This window comes from Staurois parvus, unplaced genomic scaffold, assembly GCF_062004578.1.
Source record: "Staurois parvus isolate SC_StPar_1 unplaced genomic scaffold, SC_StPar_1.0 ptg000136l, whole genome shotgun sequence".
Taxonomy (NCBI): Eukaryota; Metazoa; Chordata; class Amphibia; order Anura; family Ranidae; genus Staurois; species Staurois parvus.
In genome coordinates this window covers 11,549,577-11,567,091 of record NW_028317932.1, presented here as the reverse complement: position 1 = coordinate 11,567,091, position 17,515 = coordinate 11,549,577, and the positions used below count along the sequence as shown (strand labels likewise).

At 42.4% G+C, this 17,515-nt stretch overlaps 1 protein-coding gene across 1 annotated transcript in view; it reads right to left on the bottom strand.

The window, feature by feature from the left end:
• Positions 1-17,515, bottom strand: part of SNX13 (sorting nexin 13) — a 169,084-nt gene that overhangs the window by 56,258 nt on the left and 95,311 nt on the right. The window contains exons 10-13 of the mRNA XM_089673177.1: positions 12,394-12,532; positions 9,426-9,514; positions 7,102-7,201; positions 442-635 (exon numbers count right to left, since the gene is read on the bottom strand). Of these exons, the coding sequence (XP_089529303.1) occupies positions 442-635; positions 7,102-7,201; positions 9,426-9,514; positions 12,394-12,532 (522 nt within the window). The remainder of the gene's footprint in view (positions 1-441; positions 636-7,101; positions 7,202-9,425; positions 9,515-12,393; positions 12,533-17,515) is intronic.

Genomic DNA, 17,515 nt, shown 5'->3' with positions numbered 1-17,515 from the left:
GGTTGTAAAACCGGGCAGTGGCAAAAACAGATTTTTTTTTTTTGTGTTAATGGGTCCTATGGGTTATACCACAAAAATTAGGTCAGTAAAATTAAACATTTGCAAAGTTTCAAAGCTAAAGGAGGAGGAAACGAACCGCATATAAAAATCGCAATGGTACAAGAAACCTCCAAAAATGACATTGTAAGATTGCAGCTTTAGGGAAAAAGAAAAAGAAGCATGTTTCTATCAAGGAAGAATAGAAACCAGAAAGTAAGTAAACGGTCAAAAGAGTGCAGGTTTTGAAAGTCAGCACATCTGTAAACCAAATCAGATATTTGATAATTAATCATCACCCAGGCCAAGTGGAGCTTTCACACTAATGACTTTCAAATTAGGAAATAGATGTTCTGGTTTTAATACTGTAATGCCCATGGGTCACCAACAGATGGGAAAACATACCTTTTCTGATAAATACTGATCAAATACTCCAACAGCAGCAGCTCTTAAAAGACCCTTTGTTTGATTGGTCTGGTGTTTTCCATCTCGTTGCCGACTACGCAACACCTCCAGCTGCTGCTGTGCCGTCACCCGGTATCCCTCTACTGTAAGCCAGAAGAACAGATGTGCCTGCCCTCCTGTTTGCTGCATAAAATCTGTGGTAAATGGGAAAACTGGATAAGTCAAAGGTCATATTCACATTTATAGTGATAAAAAGACACAAATGAACTATTAGTTCTATGACAAAGTATATGGCATGCTATTTGTTACTAGGCTAATGGATGTTTACGTGTGTGTGTGTGTGTGTCTACACTTCTTTTGACATCCAGATACTAGTTTCTACATTGCTTGAAAAAAATTGAGGATCAATTTTTCCTGCACTGGGGCTCATTCCAAATGTGCTGCGGAAACAAGAGAGAGAGAAAAAAAAAAAGAGGGGGAGAGAGGGGTCGAGCGAGAGAGGGGGGGTCGAGAGAGAGAGGGGGGGTCGAGGGAGAGAGGAGGGGGTCGAGGGAGAGAGGAGGGGGTCGAGAGAGAGAGGAGGGGGTCGAGAGAGAGAGGAAGGGTCGAGAGAGAAAGAGGAGAAGAGAGAAAAAGAGGGGTCGAGAGAGAGAGAGGGGGGGTCGAGAGAGAGAGGGGGGGTCGAGAGAGAGAGGAGGGGGTCGAGAGAGAGAGGAGGGGGTCGAGAGAGAGAGGAGGGGGGTCGAGAGAGAGAGAGGAGGGGGTCGAGAGAGAGAGGAGGGGGTCGAGCGAGAGAGAGAGGGGGCGAGAGAGAGAGAGAGAGGGGTCGGGAGAGAAAGAGGAAAAGAGAGAAAAAGAGGGGGCGAGAGAGAAAAAAAAGAGGGGGCGAGAGAGAAAACGAGGGGGCGAGAGAGAGAGAAAACGAGGGGGCGAGAGAGAGAGAAAACGAGGGGGCGAGAGAGAGAGAAAACGAGGGGGCGAGAGAGAGAGAAAACGAGGGGGCGAGAGAGAGAGAAAACGAGGGGGCGAGAGAGAGAGAAAACGAGGGGGCGAGAGAGAGAGAAAACGAGGGGGCGAGAGAGAGAGAAAACGAGGGGGCGAGAGAGAGAGAAAACGAGGGAGAGAACGAGGGGGCGAGAGAGAGGGAGAGAACGAGGGGGCGAGAGAGAGAGAGAGAAAACGAGGGGGCGAGAGAAAACGAGGGGGCGAGAGAAAACGAGGGGGCGAGAGAAAACGAGGGGGCGAGAGAAAACGAGGGGGCGAGAGAAAACGAGGGGGCGAGAGAAAACGAGGGGGCGAGAGAAAACGAGGGGGCGAGAGAAAACGAGGGGGCGAGAGAAAACGAGGGGGCGAGAGAAAACGAGGGGGCGAGAGAAAACGAGGGGGCGAGAGAAAACGAGGGGGCAAGAGAAAACGAGGGGGCGAGAGAAAAAGAGGGGGCGAGAGAAAAAGAGGGGGCGAGAGGGGGCGAGAGAAAAAGAGGGGGCGAGCGAGAGAAAAAGAGGGGGCGAGAGAGAGAAAAAAGGAGCGAGAGAGAGAGAGAAAAAAGGAGCGAGAGAGAGAGAGAGAAAAAAGGAGCGAGAGAGAGAGAAAAAAGGAGCGAGAGAGAGAGAAAAAAGGAGCGAGAGAGAGAGAAAAAAGGAGTAAGAGAGAGAGCGGGTGAGAGAGAAAAAAAGAGGGGGCGAGAGAGAGAGAGAGAAGAGGGGGGAGAGAGAAAAAAGAGGGGGCGAGGGAGAGAGAAAGAGGGGGCGAGAGAGAGAGAGAAAGAGGGGGCGAGAGAGAGAGAGAAAGAGGGGGCGAGAGAGAGAGAGAAAGAGGGGGCGAGAGAGAGAGAAAGAGGGGGCGAGAGAGAGAGAAAGAGGGGGCGAGAGAGAAAGAGGGGGCGAGGGAGAGAGAGAAAAAGAGGGGGCGAGAGAGAGAAAAAAAAGAGGGGACGAGAGAGAGAAAAAAAAGAGGGGGCGAGAGAGAGAGAGAAAAAGAGGGGGTGAGAGAGAGATAGGGGGAAGAGAGAGGGGGGAGAGAAAAAGGGGGGAGAGAAAAAGAGCGGGGAGTGAGGGGGTGAGAGAGAGAGAAAAGGAGGGGGAGGAGAGAGAGAAAAGGAAGGGGAGGAGAGAGAGAAAAGGAAGGGGAGGAGAGAGAGAAAAGGAGGGGGAGGAGAGAGAGAAAAGGAAGGGGAGGAGAGAGAGAAAAGGAAGGGGAGGAGAGAGAGAAAAGGAGGGGGAGGAGAGAGAGAAAAGGAGGGGGAGGAGAGAGAGAAAAGGAGGGGGAGGAGAGAGAGAAAAGGAGGGGGGAGAGAAAAAAAAAAAAAAAAGAGGGGGAGAGATAGAAAACAAAGCGGGGGGGAGAGAGGGAGAAAAAGAGTGAGAGAAAGCAAATCTGGCATTCTTCAATTACTCCAAAGGCTCTGTATAGCAAGGAATACAAGAACATTTGTTTCAGATAATGTGTTCTAGAGATAAGGAGAAACTAAATATGTCCTAAAGCACAATGATGGCTTTGTAGAAATGATCAAACCGGAGTTTAATAATCAGATTATAACAGTCTGGAATTAGGAGGACCACATGAGCAGCTGAGTGACTGTTTAATTGCTACAGTTCGAAGCTACAGAAAACAGCTGTTTTGAGATCACTTTTTAAATGGTATTTAAGCAGCTCTGAATAGAAAACGAACCATTTGGAATAGAAGCTATTTTAGCAAATATATAACTATTAGGAGAGGAAGCTGGCTGGATCAGCAAGATCTCTGCATGATTATACTTTGCTCACTTCCTAACAGTCACAGACAGCAGTTAAGGCCAAGCACATAATGGCATACAGAACCAGCCAAATGAGAGGAGGGAAGAAGAGAAAAGTATAAGAAAAATTTACACATCCTCTACATCAGCAGAAGTACAAGCAACAGCCTAAGGGTTTAAATACATGGGAGTCAGAATTGGACAAAAACACTACCACAAGAATGCATTCTATTAGATACATTCAAGAATGTAGTGGTATGGTGTTCAAAGCAGACCTGAACTCAAAAAATTAAGATACATTATTTTATAGGAAACATCTGGGAATATGAATTATGTCTATGTGTAGTGTATCCTGCAATGTTTGGAATTTTTTCACAAGTAATTAAGAGGCACAGTGATTTTCCAATGCCTAGGCATTCCTGTTCTGTAGCCTCATAGCTGTATATCTACAGTGATAGTCCTAAAAGAGTCGGAATGATATTTGGTGAAGTCATTACTGTACTGGTAACTATTCTTCTTGCTAGAGAGGAAGCCTTCCCCACCTCTCCTACTAATTATTCCTCCACCAGTCATCAGATCATCATTCATTGGTGGGCAGCCCTGGTATGAGGAATCAAAGCTCTGCCTCTACCAAGATTGCTCCCTCCAGAGCAGGGGTAGACTGACAACTCATGGGGCCCCCGGGCAATATGGGATCATGGGGCCCCTGTGTTCTTGCCCAAACTCAAAAAAGCCTATGAAAAAGGTACCAGGGGCATCTCATGGGCCCCCTACTGACCCCCCGGGCAATAGGGGATCATGGGGCCCCTGTGTCCTTGCCCAAACTCAAAAAAGCCTATGAAAAAGGTACCAGCGGTATCTCATGGGGCCCCCTACTGACCCCAGGCACTCGGGCAGGGCCCAGGTTTCCAAATGGTCAGACCGCCCCTGCTCCAGAGACACAGACACAGCAAATAGCAATGCATGTTAAGTAGTTAATGGAGAAAAGATTAGCGGCAGGGGTCCAATGATCTATACTGGTGACTAAACCTTTTGCCTGCCCTTTTTGGGCCCAGTTTCCACAGTACAGGTCCTCTTTAAAATGTATTTGTGAGGAGCATGATGTAACGCAAAAAACATACATCTATTAAAAAGATGCAAAAACATACTCACAAGCCATAAAAGTCATAAAAGCAGAGACAAGAAGTCAAAGGTGCCAATCGTGGACAGCATGCGTCCTCGGATAAAGTACTAACGCATTTCGGGAGTCAAACTCCCTTTCTCAGAGCTCTATTCATCTATTGCTCTGAGGAAGGAGTTCGACTCCCGAAACGCGTTAGCACTTTATCTGGGGACACATGCTGTCCACGATTGGCACCTTTGACTTCTTGTCTCTGTTTTTATTACTTTTATCGCTTGTGAGTATGTTTTTGCATAGTTTTAATAAATTTAGGGTTTTTGCGTTAATGCACGAGGAGAGTGCGCCGTTTTTTTTTTTTTTTCTGCTAGTATCAAGATTTCCCAATCTATCAAGGGCAGCACCTCAGCCAGTGCATTCTTCCATTTTGAGTGCAGCAAGAGAGATTTGAGCGCCGCTTTCTGGTTACTGTTGGAGGAACATGATGTGTTTGGATGTGTTTGTATTTCCTTATTATAGTAGTTTATAATGAACAGCTGGTTACGTTTTACAAAGCAATTGTTAAAGATGTTCTTTAACGTATCATTAAACTACACTTTATTGCAGTATTTCTTTAAAAGTATGATCTCTTCCTCTGATGAAGCTTGCCATCATGAACATTTTTAATCAGCAGCAAATGTCTGGTTGATCCTGCTGATTTCATGCACTTCCAAAATAGAAAAGCTTTTTTTCCAAGCTCACACCCTGAATCTTCTCTGTTAAGAAACCGCTCACCTTTCTCATTTATCCTCTGGAAGCCGCACCACAAGACGTTTTGTGGAATACGGAGGCTATCACTGATGGCCTCTCCCTATGAAAATTTTAGCTGTCTGGCTGCCATGCTGATCTACCGACTTCCTATTTGTTGTTTACTAGTCCCAGGCCAGTGATTTAGCAACTGTTTAAAATGTAATCTAAAGCCCAAATATTTCAGGTATGGATAGAGTAAGGAATGTTTAAGACATCTGTCAGGGTTTTCTTTTTGCTGCCTATTTACAATAGGGGAGAAATCCCTTCACATCCTCTCTTGGTGACACAACAGGAAGAATGTGGAAATTCCAAAAGAAAGAAAAATTCCCTCTTAGGCGGTTCTCACAAGAACACGTGTACCCATTTGAAGAATTCCCCAGACTTGCTCTTGTGACAACTACAAAAGTTTGGATATCCCATCTCTTTCTGTACCAGAGACAAGAGAATCACAGAGATGTTGGTCTCCCCACTGGGGACACAGACAGTAACAGAAACATTACAGGAGTTTTTAACACGTCCATGCTCTGTCGAAAACTTTAGAAAATGGTTTGGCTTCATGTACACTTTAAAGGATAACTGTGCTAAAGACAGCAAAAAAACTGTTATGTTCAGAAAGGGTTCAGTAAGCTCCAGTGTATCTTTCAGCATAGGCTTCCTATAAAAGCACATTCTATTTGCCAAGTGCTCACAATTAATAATTTTACCTGGAGTGTAAAACACAAAAAACAAGCAGCGTGACTCTACAGGACATGCTGCATATTAACAAATGCACAAAGCAAACCAGTGTACACTATTCTGTAAGATTCAGAGCACATTTCATCCACTGCACATCAGACCACTCCATCATGCATTAAAAAAAAAAAAAACACACAGATCCCAGACATCCAAACACACAAGCCTTTAGGCTGCATTCACACCGGTGATTTAGGCTGCTGGGAAATGCAGCCGCAGGAATCTTCTAATTCCTGCTGTGAGCAGCTAGGCGCAGCTGTCGGTCCCATTCACTATAATGCCAGGAGCCACAGCTATTCATGGCTGTCTGCATGGCTAGTGATCACTACAGGTATTCTCTAGCTCTGCTGATAGCAGCGAATAGCTAGGGCCGCTGGGGACCTGCCGTTATAGTGTAAGGGGCTGGCCACTGCACCTAGCCGAAGCAGGAATTAGAAGATTCTTGTTGCTGCAATTTGCACCATCCTAAATTGCCGGTGTGAATGTAACCTTAACCACTTCAATACTCGGCACTTTCACCCCATTCCTGTCCAAGACAATTTTCAAGTTACTTTGCTGGCGCATGTGGTTATGCAAAACTGTACCCATATAAAATTTTTAATTAGTTTGGTGTTTTTTTTTTTTTTTTTTTTAAACAGATAGAACTTTCTTTTGGTGGTATTTAATCACCACTGGGCATTTACAATTTTTGCTAAACAACTGAAAAAAAACATTTTGAACAAAAAAGTTTATAAAATTTTGCAAATAAGTAATTTTTCTTCTTCACTGATGTGCTCTGATGAGGCTGCACTGATGGGCACTGATGAGGCTGCGCTGATGATCAGTACCATGATTAGAAGTGTAAACCAAGTACTGACAGTCTTGCTGATTATCAGCTTTCCTTTCCTCACACAGACATAGTGATAACCGGCAAGTCTGTTTACATATGATTAGCTGTGATTGGACACAGCTGATCGCATGATAAAGGGCCACTGTGATTGGCCCTTTACCTTGATCTGTGATCAGCTTTGTCCAAAGCACACAGTGATCACAGAGTGTGCTCAATGCGTGCACAGGGGGTGAGGATGTTCATGGACGACTCCCAGAAAAAGATTATCGCACTGTAGCTGTCTTTTGGCTATAATGCGGTCAGGAAGCAGTTAAGCTGGGCATACACCAGAAGAATTCAGTCGAAATTCTGAAAAACTGTTCAGAGCATTCTAATGTGCCATTGTTTAGACAATCAAGTTCAATTGGTTCAAATTTCGCCCAGACCTGCTATTTGAATGGTGAAGTGGATTTTACTTACCCATAAAAAACTGTAGTGCAACGTTGTGTATAAGAATTTTGTCCAGGGGGACTGTGCAAAGTTTTCCAAAGTTTGCAGTCAACTTCACAGTATCAATTTCCTGTACAAACAAAAAGGTATAAAAAGGTGTTATTCTCCCCAAAATAAGGTTTAGGGCAGCAACTGTATATAAGCTTTAAAAACAAGTTTAACAATAATGATTACTTTGAGGGCCCATTCAAACCTGTCCACTTTAGTGCATTGTATTAATTGGGGTGCATTAAGTTGCATATGAACATGCATTACATTAAGCAAGCCTATTTTGAATAGGTTGCCAACACTTCAGAGCAGAAAGAAAACATACCTGTGCCATTTTGTATAATGAAGCACACAACACCATAACACACAGCAGAGTGTAATCATGATTTTGTGGTCTGCTGCCATGCAGGTGTGTCGTTTAGCTGTGCTGGGGTCCCATTCAAAACGAATGGCACTGAAACACATGTAGTATGCAGATAGAGGACCATACAGCAAGGAATAGTCATTTTCCCAGTCTATAATTTGAATCCAGTTATTAAAAAAGCTGAAAAGAGCAGCAATTTTTAAAAAACTGCTTTAAAACTTCTTTGAAAACTCAGACTCTGCATGAAAATTGAGTGAATTTGTCATTTACAGTTGAACTCCAGGCCCAGATTAAAAACACACCCCTTAATTTGCACCCTCTCAATAACAAGCCCAAGTATTACATTACAATTTGCTTAACTAGCTTAAAAAAATCAGTTCTTAATTTGACCTCTAGTATTGCATTGCCGATTGACTCCAATTTAAAAGTCACCGAACTGTAAGAATGTACTGTAGCATTGTCCATTCCATATGATGTCAATGCAAGCTACAGGGAACACATTTCAAGGCCCATGGTTAAGCTCTACAATGGGTAGAAAGTAAGAGAAGCACAGGAAGCAGAAGTGAAAACTCAGAAGAAATAATTTATTAGTGTCACCTGACAAAAGGCTATGGAATACAGGCTAAGATATGGGCAAAACAATTTCTATCAAAGAAAACAGTTATATTAAGGTAGATTTAATGCTGGCGGTCCAATGATTATGGCTATAAATGATCACAATTGCCTGGAGTTACACTGTTAAAAAAATAAAGGCTAAAAGTGTTGAATTATCCCAACTTGAATGAGATCTTATAATGTAATAGCTCTGAATCTTTAAAGAAAAGACAATGAAGAATGCCATCTGAGTGTATGGATAAGGTGTCCTCTCTCCCCAGTTTGTGGTCTCAATGATACTGGGAAATAGCATATGTATCCTTTAAAATGTGCGGAAAAATGACTAAAAGACCAACCTCCAAGTGTTGCATTGCTAAATTATGTAATAGTGGGCTCTTTAATGTTTTTCAAAGCAATGATAATGCCATATTACATTTCTCATTTACACAGTAGCCAGTTAATTGGCAGATCTTTGACACATGTTCTAACCTCGTGCAGATAAGAAAAAGGTAGAACAACTTATGCAACTCTGGACTGTATAGTTATTTGTTATATGTTCAAATCTGAATAACTTGATTTTCTTGCATGAATACATTACATGTTGTCACTTGTTATTACTTTAGTACGTGAGTGACATACTAAAGAGAATAATTCTACCAAGTGTCTAATTTTTGGAGGAATATCTATTTTTTACTTAGTTACTATTTCTATTAATTCGGAAGGCAAAGTAGAATAACTAATGCCAGGAACACATGGTGTTAAATATTACATATGACCATGTTTTGTTATGCTATCACAAGTTATTATTATAAAGTTTCATCCTTAACGTGGTTGTAAACCTCTGAAATGAAAAATGAACAGAGCATATGCATCTATAGTGTGTACTTGCCTCAATCACCTCAAAGCTCCTGTTACTTCTGTCCTCCCTCTGCTATCTGTATAACTCACTTCTGACAGGACATGCCTACACCTCAGAATCTTGGGAGCTGACCACTACCCCCTCCCTTTCCAGCACACATAAATGATTGACAGCCTCTGCTGCATGTTTTCGTATGATACTGTGCAGAGGGCGGAGTCTCCATTTCCTCCACTCAAGTCTCAGATTACACTCAGCTCTCAACACTATGCTTGCAGTGTGTGATGTCACATCCCCAATCCCTGCCTGCTGCAGCTGAAAAATAACCTTTGATATCTATGTTTTAAAATTCTGTAGCGGAGAGAGGGTGGCAAATAAAGAGGTACAACCTATGTAGGAGGATCTGTTACATCTCTGTGTATCACTTCAGTGGGTATATGTAAGGGTTTACAACCACTTTGACAACATTACAATGCCAGTTCAACAACTTACTTTTCCAGACTGCAACCTCTGTATCCTTGTTTCACATACTTTCTTTACAAACAGTAAACTGTTTATCTGGTTTTTAATAGTGTTGATATCTAGCAAAAAGACAAAAGCAAAAATCAGTCGTCAAGTACTGCACAACCTATCGCACAATATGGGTGTAAGTGAATACTGTGCAGTATGCATATTAAGAACATGACTGTATCTTCTTACCAGCAGTATGCTTTCTAAAGATTAAACCTGCATCAGTACATTCAGCTATATTATTCTGTTAAAAAAACATTGAAGCCTGGATAGTAACTACTAACGATGGGTAGAACAGAGCATTAACAGGTACTTCTGTATTTTCCTAATGAGGTACTAGGATCCAAAGAACAAAGAACACTAGATGAATAGAGACTGTAGTATAGCTAACTCCTGGAAAGTAGCAAACCAACAAATATGCTGATACGTCACGTGGCTTCTCACTAAATTGGCTTAAAGGATAAGTTCACCTTTGGGAAAATGTTCACCTTTGGGGTGCCCACCGCCCTCCCTCTGACAGATAATACAGGGAGAAGATTCTTGGCACTGTCAGCTTTGAAAACAGCGCGCCCGTGCGGGGCTCCACCCATACGGCTGCATCATTCAATCATGGACTTCTGTGAATGAATGAACTACAAGTCCAGACAGCCTTAGCAGCTCTGGCCTTGTAGTTTTCAATGAACTACCACGGCACTGTGGGGCGCCATGGCAGTTCATTCAAGCTTCCTGTCAGAATCTCTGCTTGGCCGTAGATCCCGTACGGCAATCAGATATTCTGACAGGTCTGCAGGAGACCTGCATGGCATCAGTGATCTACTGATCACTGATGCAATGCTTTCCAGGCTCTTTGGGCAAAAATAATAAATGCACATTATTTTACCTGCAAAAACATGTGCATTTATTATTTTTGTCCAAAAGGTGAACTTCTCTTTTAAGCCCTGGTTCACGCTAATGCGGAGTGACAAATCGCATGTGATTTGCACGGGAACCGCACTACATTCCTGTGCAATTCACATGCAATGTCTGTGCAGTGCGATTTTAGCCATACATTTTGTATGGCTCAAATTGCACTGCATCAGCACCAAAAAGTGCAGGACCCTTTTTTTTTCCCGCACCTGATTCCCATCGCATGGGTGTGAACACCCATGCGATGCAAATTCTGGTAATCACACTCTGTTTTGCGATCTGTTTCAGGGTGTTGTTAATTTAAAAGCTGTACCAGATCGCATTGGACGCTGTGCGATTGCAATGCGCTGCAGGAAACGCACAGGATTTGCTGCGTTTCCAGCATTGCATTAGTGTGAATAAGGGCTTAAAGTGCTTCTAGAATGAGCTCTACCTGCATGATTTAGTGCTTGTGTAATACAAATATACCTTGCCTATAATACAAATATACCTGTAGAAGGCAGGACACAGCATTGATAGATTACAGGTACTGCAGAGCACTGACATACCCTCACTATTGGTGAATCATCCATGTGTAGGAGTTTCAAATGATGGTGATTGAATCACCACCAGTGAATGAATGGTGAAAGTCATATTTGTTGATTTATAAATAGGTTTCTAAAAGCACAAAACTATAAACTTCAGCTAGCCACATACATTCAAACTTGGTCTGTCAGATCAACAAAACTGTCTGCAACTACATAGTGTATGGTTCTAGCTAAACAATCAGTTATATGCAAGCAGGTAAGGACACTGCATGGTTCTCAGTAAATCATGTCGATCTGACAGATCAAAATCTGACTCTAATCATTTTAATAATTTGTGCAACATTATCTAACTGTGATTAGACATTCTGGAGACAATTCACTAAAGGCAAACTAAAGACCATAAAATCAGTTCACAGAAGGAAATAATTAAATGCATGCAGTAATTAAGTAGTGGTCGAGGCATGCGGTATGTACTGGTTGTTAAGGAGCGGGCGGCCAACGCGTCCTTAAAAACCGATGAGTTATCAGCTGTCAGTGGGATTCACCCTCCATCAATACCAAGCCCTTCAGGTCTGTTATGGATTTTTGAGGGGAACCCCCATTCACCCCCCTAATGTGAATGAGAATGGGGTACATGGTACCCTAACTCATTCACCAAAAAGAGAATCGTACTGTAAAAAAACACTGGAGGCAATTTTTAATAAGTCCTTTAGTATAAAAAACAAAAATAAAAAAAATCTCCCAGTGTAGTTTCATTGTCAGTCATGATGCCCAGTGTTTCTGCCGTGAGCCAATATGCTAGTAACAATTACTCTTAATGCATTTATATCAAATGCAGCAAATGCTATGCTTGGCTACAAATTGCTGAAGAAGAGCGAGTTGTAGCAGGTCAGAATCCAGTTTTGTAGCAAATCACCAAAGACTCGAGAAATTAAATCACTAGATATAAATTGCTGTTAAATGGCTTGTGTCATTAGTCTAAAACATATTTTGGTCTTTATTTAGCTGCTGTGCCTTCAAATCCCATCACTTTAGAGTGCCTAGGAGGCACAGGTACAGCTTCCAGCCCCACTGCCTGTAGCCTGACAAAGACTTTAGCAGATGGAAATATGATGCAGCTGGACGGGGATGAATGCTGTACTGAGTGGCACTCACGTTTTGGGCTCTATGCATTCAGGGATGAATGCCCAGAAAGCAGGGATTCTGTATGCATAGGACCCTAAAAGCCACAGCATATTTTTTTATGACCGGATGCTGGACGGTGCACTCGTGCCTCTTGGGCGTACTAAAACGCCAGGACTGGAGGGCTACCAAGCTCCAGGATCTCATTGTAGACAAACACCCATCTCTAGTGAACCTGGATCTTCTGAAGAACACATGATAAAGATGAATGAGGCAAACTTGATTTTCAGATCCTCAAATTTTATCCTGTACAGTTACTCTTCTAGACCAACACGAGCATACTCTCCTATATAAAGAAATCAGCACACTTAAAAGATCACTGGTGTTTTACATACCATCTCCAACAGTATCTAAAGATCGCAGATACTGCAATTCTTCAGCAGCTTTGTCCCTCACAGCTTCCAACTCTCCAGCATTGTTGCTTAATTTAATAACATTCATGAAGGCCTCATAGTTGCAATTGGAATCACGAATCTAAGAGCAGACATGCAAAGCGATTAGAGCCTGTCAAAGTACAAGCTTTGAAGGAGAGGACATATGAAACTTCTATTGATACCAGACGTATGTTGTTTGCATTTATCATCATTAGAAAAATGAGAATACAATTTGATGCTATGACCACTTCTGCAAGTAAAATAAATGCAATTACTGGGAAAAGATAAGAACGTTTGAGGTGCTTTTCAAAAGCAATAGAATTCATTGGGGTCTTTATAAAAGGAAGAAACATGTGAAGACTCGCCTTAGGTTTCTGGTCTGCTTGGCTGCATAGATACCAAAAGCATGGCTAATAGCCCAACTCAACATCATCCGTGTTCTAGAGAACAAGCTGGGCACACACTCAAGACAACCTAGGCCAACAGGCAAAAAGTCCATAACCATTAATAAAAGCAACATAATAGTATACTTAGAATATTAGGAGAGAAAAAAAGAGATGACTTTCACATAGGGCAGATTCTGTTCCGATCGGCAGGGGATCAGCTCACATATTCCCTGCTGATCGGAGCTGAGTAGGTAGATGACAAATCCGTGTCTGCTAATTTCTACAGAGTGGATAAGAACAGAGTTCGCTCTGAGAGCAGCCAGGAGTAAATGGACTCCACTATCCGTTTACACCCGACTATCCTTAGATACGCTCCGCCTAACCAGCAGAGGACTGATCCCATTCAGTTTTTTTTTTCTTTAGCAGACCTGCTCAGACCTGGAGATAGGAGAGTTTAAACAGAAGCAAGTCTGTTTACACCCGCCTGTCCATAGAGATGAATTAACTTCCGATCAGTCCTGCCTGAAAAGCTGACAGGCAGACCTGATCAGAACGGCCGTGTAAAAGGGGACGTATGGTTACATTACAGGTGCATGCCCCACTTACATTAACACAGAAATCATCATGGTGCTTAGGATCCATCTGTGGAAAACCACACAGGACAACCCCTCACCTTCCCTACTACTGTTAATTCCACTTGCTGCCGAAACATGGTGTTGTGGTTAAGCCTTTAAATGTAAGAATTGCTGTGTCTAAGCAAATCTTTTCATGTGACAACACTGAAGAAATGACACTTTGCTACAATGTAAAGTAGTGAGTGTACAGCTTGCATAAAAGTGTAAAATTGCTGTCCCCTCAAAATAACTCAACACACAGCCATTAATGTCTAAACTGCTGGCAACAAAAGTGAGTACACCCCTAAGTGAAAATGTACAAATTGGTCCCAAAGTGTCAATATTTTGTGTGGCCACCATTATATTCCAGCACTGCCTTAACCCTCTTGGGCACGGAGTTCACCAGAGCTTCACAGGTTGCCACTGGAGCCCTCTTCCACTCCTCCATGACGACATTACGGAGCTGGTGGATTTTAGAGACCTTATGTTCCTTCACCTTCCATTTGAGGATGCCCCACAGATGCTCAATAGGGTTTAAGTCTGGAGACATGCTTGGCCAGTCCCTCACATGTACCCTCAGCTTCTTTAGCAAGGCAATGGTCGTCTTGGAGATGTGTTTGGGGTCATTATGTTGGAATACTGCCGTGCAGCCCAGTCTCCAAAGGGAGGGGATCATGCTCTGCTTCAGTATGTCACAGTGCATGTTGGCATTCATGGTTCACTCAATGAACTGTAGCTCCCCAGTGCCGGCAGCACTCATGCAGCCCCAGACCATGACACTCCCACCACCATGCTTGACTGTAGGCAAGACACACTTGTCTTTGTACTCCTCACCTGGTTGCCGCCACACACGCTTGACACCATCTGAACCAAATAAGTTTATCCTGGTCTCATCAGACCACAGGACGTGGTTCCCGTTATCCATGTCCTTAGTCTGCTTGTCTTCAGCTAACTGTTTGCGGGCTTTCTTGCACATCATCTTTAGAAGAGGCTTCCTTCTGGGATGACAGCCATACAGACCAATTTGATACAGTGTGCGACGTATGGTCTGAGCACTGACAGGCTGCCCCCCCCACCCCTTCAACCTCTGCAGCAATGCTGGCAGCACTCATACGTCTACTTCCCAAAGACAACCTCTGGATATGACGCTGAGCACGTGCACTCAACTTCTTTGGTGGACCATGGTGAAGCCTGTTCTGAGTGGGACCTGTCCTGTTAAACCGCTGAATGGTCTTGGCCACCATGCTGCAGCTCAGCTTCAGGGTCTTGGCACTCTTCTTATAGCATAGGCCATCTTTATGTAGAGCAACAATTATTTTTTTCAGATCCTCAGATAGTTCTTTGCCATGAGATGCCATGTTGAACTTCCAGTGACCAGTGTGAGAGAGAGAGCGATAACATGAAATTTAGCACACCTGCTCCCCATTTACACCTGGGACCTTGTAACACTAGTGAGTCACATGACACCGGGGAGGGAAAATGGCTAAATGGGCCCAATTTTGACATTTTCACCTAGGGGTGTACTCACTTTTGTCACCAGCGGTTTAGACATTAATGGCTGTGTGTTGAGTTATTTTGAGGGGACAGCAAATTTACACTGTTATACAAGCTGTAAATTCACTACTGTGTGTGTGTATGTATATATATATATATATATATATATATATATATATATATATATATATATATATATATATATATATATACACACACACCTATATATATACATAAATTGCCGGTGCTATATAAGTACCTGTAAAAAAGAAATAATGAAAAACAGTGTTAATTTGCTTTTTTTCCCCCTAGTGGGCTGTTTGAGGGAAGCAGGGTGGGGACCACCACACATTACTGCATGAAGAAGTACAATCAAATCAGGGCTTTCAATTTTTAACTACCTGTTTGTACAGGCTCCACTGAACATATATGCAGCATAAAAATCATCATTCAATAGTTTTAAATTTTCTTGAAGTGCACATTGGGACCACAAAAAAAGGGTGCTTTGATATGCTACCTACCGTGGTCACTAGCCCTGACCCATCTTTTCCTGTTCCGCACCATCATAGACAGAAGGGTGTGGGGACCAGAGATTTTACCCACTAGAGGGGATCTGTGTTAGGCTTAGTTTACACTTGCGGTTGGGGAGCAGCAAAAATAAGCAGCAGAGCAACATTTTTAACTGTCCCCCCTTAGGCTGTAAAGGCAACCGGACATGACTGCACACATGCAGCAGCTGCAATACAGGGGGGGAAAACTATCAAGTGAATGGGGCCATGCTACAACTATGAGCCAAACACTAGACTAAGTATTCCCATTCAAACGACTTTCTCCAAAAATTCACACATTTTTATAATTGGATTCAACTGGAAAAAATGAGAGAATTCTGGGAGAGTGTGAAAACATTTATATGTAGACCCCTAGGAAAACTAAAACTAGAGGCAGGTGCCTGTAAATGCAAAATACACTATGCAATTATGTTTTTCAGACCACAGGTTCACTTTAAACTGAAAAGCCAACTTAGTGCAGTTCTCTGGATCCCTAATTTGTGTCAGAAAATTAGGGAAACAAGAGAAAATATACAATGGCAAAACAACCACAGATACACAAACAAAAGCACCATGGAATTATATGAAAAGGAAAAGGTGAAAAAGGAGTCTGTCAAAAGTGGTGCTCAAAAGACGTATCAGAATTAACATGAACAAAAAAAACATTTTAATGCATTTTCTGGATTTTTTTTAACACATTAACTATAGATAATGCTTATTTAACTACAGAAAGCTTTGCCCATGACAAATGATAACGGGTTGTAATTTTTATAGGGCACAGTTATAGCAAACACCATTCTAAACAAAAGTAGGAAGCCAGCAAAGAACAGCCAGTGCAGCAGTACAGCTGTAGAATGGTATAGAAAGATATACATTGCAATCAAAAACACATTGGGGCTTTACTTTCTAAAGGGGGTTAAAGTATTACTAAACTCAGGACCCTGCATCCACTATATCTGGTCTCCCACAGTACACACAACATGGAAATGCAATTATTTTAGTAAATATAAACTGCAAAAATACTTTTTCTCATTAGAAGTTAGAGCAGTCCTGTGACTTATCAGTGTTCAGCAGAGCACTGGTTAAAACTTGCAGGAGGAGTTTTCTTTCTGCTCTAGGAGAATGCAAAACCCCTGATCACAGAGAGTTCTTGTGATGTGCTGATCACATGCACTCCCCCCCCCCCAAAAAAAAAAAAACGCTCTAGCAATACACACCAAACGGAGCATGTGGAAAATGCCTACAGTTCAGAGGTGGTTGCTTGAAAAAGGGGAGGAACAGAGAAGAAAGGATCAAACTGCCTTTTTTACACAATGCAGAGGATTAACCCCTTTGGTTCTACAGTGAGTATAACAAGCATGCTTTACTGCATATACAGGCTGATTTTACTGTTGTGGGTTTAGTAAAACTTTAAAGCCAAATTCCAGGAATTAGAAAAAAAAAAGAAAAAAAAAAAAAAAAAAGAAAAAGCTTTCTCTGTAGTTGGCTCACCATCTTCCCCACTGCAAGCATTAAATGCTCGTTAGGTCCAGGGGGTACAAAAATATAATTACTTACCCAATCCAAGCACCAGTCTGTGGTTGGTCCCTGGACATCACATACAATGCAGAGCTATTAACCTTGTATTTTTCATGGTGGGGGTGAATGTGTTTCCATGGCCAGAGCAATTAAGAAAGGGGGCTGCAGGTGACCAGTCCTACTCTGGAGGGACTCTCCTGGAGCCCCAAATAAGGTATTTCTCCTTATTCCAGCACCCCTAAACCTAATGAGCATTTAACCCTTGCAGCAGAGGAAGCCCCCAATGGAAGGGAAGATTTTGAACTAATTCCTGGAACTGGGCTTTAATGTGACAGACAAACAGCAGCAGTGATGAACGATATTGTTTTAACCTTATGAAAATTGACAATTAACACACAAAGACATTAAGGAAAGGCAGATAAGAACACCAAATCACAATATCTGAAATAAAAGGGCAAACACTATCTATTGGAATTTGCTCCCTGTTGGTCTATTAAAATATACCATCAAAAGATGCAAAAAA